Source organism: Numida meleagris, unplaced genomic scaffold (genome assembly GCF_002078875.1).
Source record: "Numida meleagris isolate 19003 breed g44 Domestic line unplaced genomic scaffold, NumMel1.0 unplaced_Scaffold823, whole genome shotgun sequence".
NCBI classification, from domain to species: Eukaryota; Metazoa; Chordata; class Aves; order Galliformes; family Numididae; genus Numida; species Numida meleagris.
In genome coordinates this window covers 1-9,662 of record NW_018365038.1, presented here as the reverse complement: position 1 = coordinate 9,662, position 9,662 = coordinate 1, and the positions used below count along the sequence as shown (strand labels likewise).

The following is a 9,662-nucleotide window of genomic DNA, read 5'->3' as shown; positions in this document are numbered from 1 at the left end:
CAGCTCTTCTACGTTTAGAAATATCAAAGAGTAGACTTTTACAAGGTGGGAATAGTATCCTTTATCTGTCCTTGTATTTACAGTATTTAGATATTACATGTTTTCAGTTCTAAGTCTCTCAGACTACCAAATATTCCTTATCCAAAAAAAAAAAAAAAAAAAAAGAAAGAAAGAAAGAAAAAGAAAAGATTAAAGCCATTTCCAAAACTAGAAGATACTTCAAAATATTGCATTTCATGCAAATGAGCTTTTTTACTTTAACAGTGTGACCAGGGAGATAATCAGTAATGTTCATTTCTTAGGTTAATGTCTAACAAGAAAAATGAACCTGAAATGAATAAGAAAAAACAGTAATAAGCAAAAGTCAAAATATTCAGTTGGTCTGAGCACCCTGCAGTTTGAATCTTCTACCATGTCTCTTGAGAAATTAGGGTATGAATATCAAAAGTCATTTTTTCACATTGATTTTCTGCTGATCAGGAAGGGGAAAAAATAGAAATTATAAATGGAATGAGTTCCTGTTAACAGGATGAAAATACAGTTAGGATAGAGACTCGACATCACCAGTTGGACCATGCAACATAAAAAGTGACAAGGTGTGAGAAAAGTCCATCAGAAGCAACACCCATTTTTTTCCTTCCACTTAACACACATGTGACAACCTCCAGACAGCAGCAGCTGCCATCCTTCAGGAACAGCAGCAGACTAAAGGCTGTTTGCACACAGTAGCTACAACAGTGCTTTTACTCTAGAAGTAATCCTTTATGTGCCAAGAGCAAAACAAGGTGCCAAGGCAAAATGCCAGTCTTTACAACTTCTGTATTTATTCTGCATTTTTGTTTTTCTGGTGTTTGTTTGCTTCAGTAACAATCATATATCTGTCCTGTGCTGCTTATGCAGACAAAAGCTAGTAGAATAGTTTTAATCCACCTGCCTCAGGAGCAGCCACAAGCCACAAGCATTCAACTTCCACCAGCAGCTTTCTTCACCAGTTTAATTTGCACACATGTGCCACCCTGTCATTGCCTCTTCACATCAAAACAACCTCACTGACAGTACCCACATAAAATAATACAAAGGTAGATGTAGCATCTCCGAGTGAATATTGGTTTGCAGCGTACCTGACAGCCCCTGGAAGAGTTCTGTTCTACTTGTGTTAGAGGATGTGCTCAAGACTTCTCCTGAAGGCAGACAGGCACCACAGGAATGGCATGATCCCATCAGCAAAAGGACACCTGGGACTGTCCTTTATCAGAAAAGCTGGATTGCCTTCAGGTCAGTCCTAAAGGATCTTCAGCAAAATATAGTTAGTTGGTCCTGTAAAGTGCTTCCAAGATCTTTGATACAGCCAGGGAAACTGGTCCTCCACTGTTCCTCATCCAAACAAACAAAAAAAAAGGATAATAAAAAACCGCACCTAAGCACCTTGTTTATTGCTTCATTTCATCATTTGACCCTTGTAAGCATAACTCTGGATAACTTAATTGTTTCAGTCATTCTTCTGCTACAGTCCATCCTCACAAGTTATTGCCTTATTCCTTCTATTTCGATGGTCTATAAAATCATGCTGCAATATCCAATGATTTGACACCTTCAACTGTAGCCATAAACCTTATTTTAATTTCCAACCCATTCTCACCAGAAAAACGGACAGACTATTCACAGCAGGAATAACTAGTGGCTAATCAAGGCTGATTAAAACATGCCCACTGCCAGCTTCCCCCAGGAAGCCTTATGAAAGTATGTAACAGATAGCATAGCGCAGCACGCTGCAACAAAATAAACAGCTGCTTAAAGCCCGTTTTTAGGTATTGAAGTACACGCCCCAGTTAAGTGTCTTTAAGTAACTTCACCCCTTGCTTATCTGAAGCTGTTTTGACCTTGCAGATCACATGGTAAGCAGACAACAAGGACTCAATTTCCTTGCCCTGAAAATAATGTTATTTAACAATACAAATAAAAAAAAGAACAATGTTTTTGTATTTTGTGTTGGTTTTTGGTTTGGATTTTTGTATGTTTGTTTGTTTTTCCTGGTACTTTCCAAGCATTAAAGGCACTGAGAAGGGAAACTAATCTATAATGTTTACTTCCTTGGTTTCAGAATCAGATTAATTGAACATCATTGAATTTTATGCAGTGAACCTGTGCTTTCAGAGCAGGAATTTCAGTTCTGTATGCCTAGAAGATCTTTAGCCAAACTTTTAGTTATGAAAGAAAGACAGGAAGAAAAGGGAGAAATGAATAGAATAAAAGTGTTCATTCCCCAAGTGGAAACTACCAAGTTTCATCTTCTTATCTGAATGCCATTTTAAAATCTACATAGCAAATCCTGTCCTGATGAAAAAACTTCGACTCTTCAAGGAATTGCAGAGGAAAAGACAGAAAAGACACAAACATCAGGGCTTATTTTCATACTCTCCACGCTACAGCAGCTGGTACCAAGAAACAGATAACACACCATGATGGAGAGAGATGTGTATGAATTCAAGAAAATGCTCAGAAAGGTGCGTGAAGGGCTCAATAACATAGCAATGTTGCAACCCCTGGCAAGTACATGATTCCTTGGAGATCAAATATAGCTTACAAATGTTATAGCAGATTTATCTAATCTGGGCTAAGGTTGAGGCAGAATCTGAGGATCAGCTGCTGGCTTTCTAGACGGTCACTTAATTGTTCACAGCAAAAATCAGATGCATTAGGAAACAAACTCCACTAGATGTAAAACCAATAAATTATTTAATTACAGCTATACCGAGTTAAGCATTAGGTCACTTTTGAAGTTTTCTTATGATCATGAATCTTTAAAGGCAAATATATATATATATTCTGCTTTCTACAGATAAAAAAATATCAGTGAAATAATCAGTAAAACCCAGTAATTCAGTTGATCTATGCAGTCATTTTCTGCACAACAATAATGGTGAAGTTTATTATTATCAAATGAAAACCAGCACGACAGAAATACTCCTTTTGAGAATGCAACAGAAATTAAACTTTCACAAAAGCAAAATCTAACAGCTGATTTTTTTCCCCAGATCAATCCACCTTGAAAGATGTTCTACATTACTCACCATTGGCAACAAGTACATGATAATCGAGAATATTGGCGTGCTTTCACAGACTTCTCTGCATCCATGGACACACGCCCAATTTTAAATTGTCTTGCATCCTGATTACAAGGGTACAACGTATGGCAATCAAAGAGATTCTACAATGCAGTTTAATCATTTAAAGCTGGGCTTGCTTCCCTGATTGTATTTAGTTTCCGTAAGTCCTGTGACAGTGCCAGGAACATATGTCATGGAGAAAGGCCTGCTTATGGAATCATTTTCTCAGGGACATTTCTTAAACCACTATTTCATTTTTTATTGCTAATGCCACATACTGAGTTAGCTACAGTTAATCCTCACTGAGCATGGACAGAAATTAAGTTAAGTTATCTGTTTTCATTCATTCACTAAGCAGTAATTAATTATTTTATCTACATTTCCTTCTGATCTCATCGAGGCATTTAATTTTCTTTGTGGAATGAGTATACCAGAAGATATCATTTCAAGATCCCTGCTTCTTCCTTGCAAGCATGGAGTCTCGCATATCCCACTCCCATCCCCTGCACTCCCATCTCCTGTTTCTTTCACAAGATCCATTCCACAAACCAGGTCTGAACTACTTGTTTCCAGCTAGTAAAAGCAAAGGCAAAGACCACCAACAAAACGAAACTCAGCAGAGTTCCAAACACTGGCTGAGGAAAATTCTCCTTTGACTGAGAAAGACATAGAGAGAGGGTACTCTGGTAGTGGTGAGAAAGAGAGGAAGAACTTGTTGCACAGAGCCATGGAAAGAGACCTTTTCTCCTTTTCATCACAGCATACAATAATCTGACAGCTTTGTCTCACCTTAGGACAAGAGTTAAAAAATGCCACGAGTATCATAATACATATTGTATAAAACGTTAATAAAATATGTTTCACACCTTGATTTTCATATAGCACTACAGTGCATAGTCTATGGATCTAGCTGCTCTAGGGATGCACAAACAGCATTACAAAGATCGTAAGTCTGACTGTATCTCATCTTCTGAAAAGCTACAAGGCTTGCAGTTTCTGTGTGGGATATCTTAGTCAAGAAAACACATCTCCGAGGCTCAGGTCAATTAAGTAACAGTTATTCTGCAGGTTTGCCAGTTTGCTGTGTCAAAGTTTCTCTTGTACTTGAAGGTGAATGACAGACAACCACCTGGTGTTGCTACAATACAGAGTTAGTAAAAATAGGTATCCAAGACTAGTCTAAGTGAGAAGATAAAAACTTTCCAGTCCATCTGTGAACAAGACATATGTATCTGTAGCTGCTACAGCATAGTCCTGAGTGGAACATTCATGCAAGCAATGCACTATCCATAAACATTATGCATCCTGAGGCAAAACTATACCTCAAAGGAGGACATCATCTTACTGAATCTGGTGCAGATGCCTCTTTACAAAGCAGTGATGAATCCAAAGAGCAAAAAATTCTACAGTATTTCCAGATGTGGTGCTGCTATGCATGGAGCTCAGAGACTTGTAGGAGCACCACTTAGACTCTCAGTGCCCAGCAGCTGGTTCCACATATCCTCTTGCATTTTATTCCCTCAAGCAGATGAGCAGCAGAAGCAGGTGCACCATTACCAGATCTGGTGCTAGTACCCAGGGCAGAAGTATCTGACAGGCATATTTTCTGTTCTCTTTTTCCTCAGGCAGAGTGATGTGGTCGGGGCCTTCCACACCAATGGCACTACTATGACTGCAGGGGGAAAACAGAGGGTTTAAAAAGGGAACTTCCTTTTCAATACTGTTTCTCCTTTTGCATCATGTAACAAAGATGAAGTATGACACTGTGATGTCACTGCTTCCTGCATATAATCTGGACACTGCTTTTAAACAAACATTTGTAAGGAGGGAGAAACTGGAAGTACCCCACATGCAATAAAAGGAAAAGCCAAGATGTTCATTTCACTGGACAGCTGTTTCAGCCTCTTGCACAGCAATATAATTTCTTTGCAATTGGGAGCAAGCTGCCAGGCTTGGCAATACCCTATCTCCACTTGTAGCTTCCCTTGTAGCCATCACATTTATGTTGTCCTAGCAAAAAGAAAAGAGTTTCCCCTGTATGTGGCATTCCCTTCAGATTAAAGAAGTCAGAGTGAAGAGGGGAATGGGCTTATGAGTGAGCAGCACCAACACTGACTGGAAGGTGAAGGGAGAATTCTTAAGAGAAAAAACAGAAGAGGGACACAAAGAACAAATTAAGGTTTAAGGTGCATTTCCTGAAGTAATTGATGGCTACTAGAGCCACAAGTCACACTGGTGACAGAATGGACTTCTCTCAGCTACTTTTCTATCTAATGCTATATAAAAATTGTTAGCCCACGCACATTCAAAATAAGTTCCATTATTTTTTACCAAACATAACAGTGGAAGTTGGAGACCGGGGAATAGGAAGGCATACACTGTGTGAGTGAATACGACTCCTCCAGATAACTGCCCCTCTTAATCAGACTTCGAAAGAAATAAAATGGTTCGATTGACAACATACCACAGTAGGTCACATATTCCAAAGGTTCTGCTCTGCGTGAAATGTCTTGAAAAGAAGTGCAAGACTCAGAACTTTATATGGACAAGGCCCTTAATGAGCTAATCACTTGCCAGAAATATTCAATTAACAGTTTTTAAATTCCCTCAAAGTAAAGATAGACTAAAGCCAAATTCCATCTCCCCTCTCATGTAAGGATCAGTTTACAACTCATTTCTATGTCTCTCAGAGAACATCAGTGTAGCTCTTTTGTAGCTCAAGGGAGGGAGGCAACAAAGACACAACTCCAAGTTAGCAACTTTACAGGATTATTATAATTTGTACACAACATCAGACCTTAACAGTGCTGTAGAGATGTTTCCAATGGGCATTACGGATACCCTGACCTTATGGATGCTCTAACGTTTCCTGAACGCAGACCTTCTCGCATGAATTCCAGAAAAAAAAAAATAATAATAATCCTTACACCAAATATTTTATTGGCAACAATCCAGACAGCTTGCAACATTAAAAACTGTGCTCCCCTCAAAATTCCACATCATCGCCTGTAAAAGATGTTGAAGGTGGACAAATTTTTTCATATTATCTTTAGAACGCTATGAGTATCTCAGCAATGACGTTAAAAACATAGAACGCCGATACAAAACAGAAAAGAAACACAGTGCCCTCGCAGCCCAGAAGGCCAGCCGCACCCTGGGCTGCACCAAAAGAAGCGTGGCCAGCAGGGCGACGGAGGTGACCCTGCCCCTCAGCTCCACGCTGGAGAGGCCTCGCCAGGAGTACTGCGTCCAGATGCGCAGCCTCAGGACAGGAGAGACGTGGACCTGCTGGAGCACGTCCAGAGGAGGGCCACAAAAATGATCCAAGGGATCTCACCTTCCCTGTGGGAACAGGCTGAGAGAGCTGGGGCTGATAGCGGCCTTTGAGTCTCTAAAAAGGGGCTGTAAGAAAGAAGGGGACAGGGTCTTTAGCAGGGTCTCTGCTGATAGGACAAGGGGAAACGGGACCAGTGTGGGGCTAAAGGGTGGGCCCGGGGCACCTGTGACATCACAGGAGACAACTCACAGTGCGGGGAGGGTATCAGTGCATTCAGCAGGCGGTGCTCCTGCACTTTGGCCCGGGCCAGCGGTGAGTGCAGCAGCAGGGGGGAGGCTGGGCTGGAAGAGGGACAAGGCCTTGCAAAGGCCAGCCCCAGAGGGCTTCCTAAGCCTGCAGCGAGGGCCCAGTCGCTCAGGGGAACACTGAGAGCAGGACTTGGGGCTGTCGCTGCCAGCACCGGCCTCGCTCAGCCCCTACTGCCTCCAAGCTCCCTCACCCCAGCTCCCACCTGACCCCACGGGCCTGCATCTCCCGGCCTCGCTCCCCCAGTCGCGCGTGAGCACGCACCAAGCCCCGCTGACCCCTCTCTCTTCTCTCCCTTCCAGACCATGGATTTGGCGTTTGTCCTCGCCTTCCTTCTGCACAGTGTGCGCAATGGTGGTGAAGAGTTTGAGGCGGACACGTTCGTCCGCATGCAGCAGCGCCAGCTGTTTCTGCAAGAGCAGATGACGCGGCAGCTGCAGGAGATAGAGCGTCTGAACCAGGAGCAGAGCGGGACGGATTTGCTAGCCCAGCTCTTTGCTGCCTTGCCATCCTGGCAGTATGGGGCCTTGGCTGCAGCGCTCGCCATGCTCTTGGTGCTCATCAGACTGCTCTGGAAAAGGACACAACTCATGAAGGTCAAAGCCGGAAGCGAGAAGGAGGAGGGTGCCACGGAAGAGGAGGAAGACCCCAGTGACCTTTCATTTTCCAAGTGGGATCGTACGTGCACGGCGGTGCAGGAGCTGGTGGACGACCTCCTCAGTGTCTGCCAGGCGTCTCCGAGGAGCGATTTCATGCTGCGGCTGCAGATGTCGGAAGGGGTGAGCAAGGCCTCTGAAGGCAACGGTGTCCGTGGTGGGAACATCTACGGCGTGTTCGTGCCCATTAGGCCACCCCCGACACACATCTTCCGCCTGGAAGAGGACCCCGAAGGGAAGAGTGGCGAAAAGGCCCTCCGCATCCGCGTGCAGCTGAACTGCACGTGCCTTCGGGAGCAGCTGCTTGGAGACATGCCGTGCTTCCTTCACAACCGTGCGAAGAAGCTGAAGACAGAGGAGATGCCCAGCCTCCTAGACACCCTCTGCACCGACTCCTTCCTCGACCGGCAGAAAACCGCAGGCTGGTTCCAGGAACTGGCGACAGAAGCCTGGAAATATATGCCTCAGTCATCCACAGTCTGGCTAGAGGTGCTGCCCTCCACCTACTTCTGCAAACTCCGGCTGACCACCGCCCCCTCCAGGGTCCTCGACATTGAGCTAATACTCGGGCTACCATTAGATGACGCGGACTCCTTCCTCGTCCTCGAGTAGGCGGAGGCTCTGGTTAGGAGCAGCATGAGGTGGCCGCGGAGGTGCGCCGCAGCACAGACGGAGTCCTTCAAGACACGGACAGGCACGGCCGGCACAACAGTTTCCACCTGAAACGTCCGCAGCTCCGCATCCATAACCTGGAAGGCACCAGCTTTGCCACCCATGCCTTGAAGACATCCGGCACGCACCTCCTCAGCACCCTCCTGGGCAAGCCGGCATAGGACAGATTTCCAGGCCCGCAGGTTGGGATTCAGACTGCGGTGGCTACGAGGGGACTGACATCCCACTTGACGCTTGCCGCTTGCCGCAGAGCTGAGCAAGCTGGACACGGAGAAGACAGCTGTCACTCTGGAGGCAGCTGCAACGGCTCCTGCACGCTTTCTCCGGCGTGAAACCACACCTGGGGGAGCCGCATCCCATGCGGACAAAGAGGCCGCCGCATGGACACCTGAAGAGACTCCTGTTGCCAGCGGGGCAGGGACCACTCGGACTCGCCAAGAGCGTCCATTTGCTCCGGGAGCTGTGGCCTCTACAAGAACACCAATCAACGGCTTTCTTGAAGAAACGCTCTGCCGGGGAGAGCCCTGCTCTGAGCAACCTGATGGAGCAGCAGGTGCCCCTGTTCACGGCAGAGGAGCTGGACCAGGTGACCTTTAAAGGTCCCTTCCAACTTCCACGATTCTATCATTCTACGAAGACAAACAAAGCTCCACTGAAACTTTTCTCCTCACAATACAATCATCTAAAAATGCAATTGATTTTAATATCTGTATAGAAGGTAACTAATTGATGAAATGTTTATGATACTAAATTAAAAATGAATACCCTTAATTTTTGTGACTTTGCTTTCCTCGTAAATGCAGTTGATTGCGCCTTGTTATTATGTATTATTAGACACCGCCTTCAGTAGTGAATTGCAGCATCTAGAATGGACTCAGGGCCACGAACCACATGCTGTTTGAATAACGTAGAATTCAATTCTTAAGTCCTCTTCCCTTTAACACCCCTTCATTTTTCTCAAGATGTCAGCCAGGTGGTAGCTGCCAATCTCGCCATGCCTCTCTGTATCCATTCGGCACGTAAACAAGGAAAGTATCGGTCAGCACCTGTGGGATAGGCATCCAAGTGGCCTCACACTGAAACCTAATCAAAGGGAGGCCAAATTATCTAGGACGTAAATGAGGCATAAGGTGTCGCTGAAAAAGGAGGGAGTCACTTACTAGGGAGAACTCACTCTAAAAATATCCCACACAGGTCAGTTATCCCTCGTACTCAACTGGAAGGTATCTACAACTGACTTGAGTTCAGCTTTTGAACGTATTCAGAGTTACACTTTACAAATAACATGTCATCAAAGGACCTTTAAAATTAGATTTGGAAATTATTAATGTGATACAGTGGATAAAACATTGTTCTGCAAAACCATCAAACTAAAAAGGATACAGCGATTTACTGTTTACCACATAAGCCACACACACCGTGGCTTCACTGGGGTGGTTTTTTTAAATCTTGTACCCACACTCCAGTTGTGTTCGACACTGTAAGGTCTCTGAAACTTTCTTCCCAAAACCCAACAGCATTAAAAAATCTTCTCATTCGGAAAGACTTGACTTGATATTCACGTACGGTAATTAAGATAGAGGACACGCTTCCTCCAGTTAGAGAATGATGAAGGCAAAATAATTATTTTTACAGATCCAAATG

General features: G+C 44.3%; 1 protein-coding gene across 1 annotated transcript; it reads left to right on the top strand.

Moving 5' to 3' along the window:
- The first annotated feature begins 6,443 nt into the window (after positions 1–6,443).
- LOC110392036 (inositol 1,4,5-trisphosphate receptor-interacting protein-like 1) lies at positions 6,444–9,385 on the top strand. The gene is made up of 2 exons (XM_021383979.1): positions 6,444–6,696; positions 6,993–9,385. Exon 2 carries the CDS (start codon positions 6,996–6,998, stop codon positions 7,956–7,958), a length of 963 nt encoding a protein of 320 aa, XP_021239654.1. The 5' UTR covers positions 6,444–6,696; positions 6,993–6,995; the 3' UTR covers positions 7,959–9,385.
- Positions 9,386–9,662: the final 277 nt, after the last annotated feature.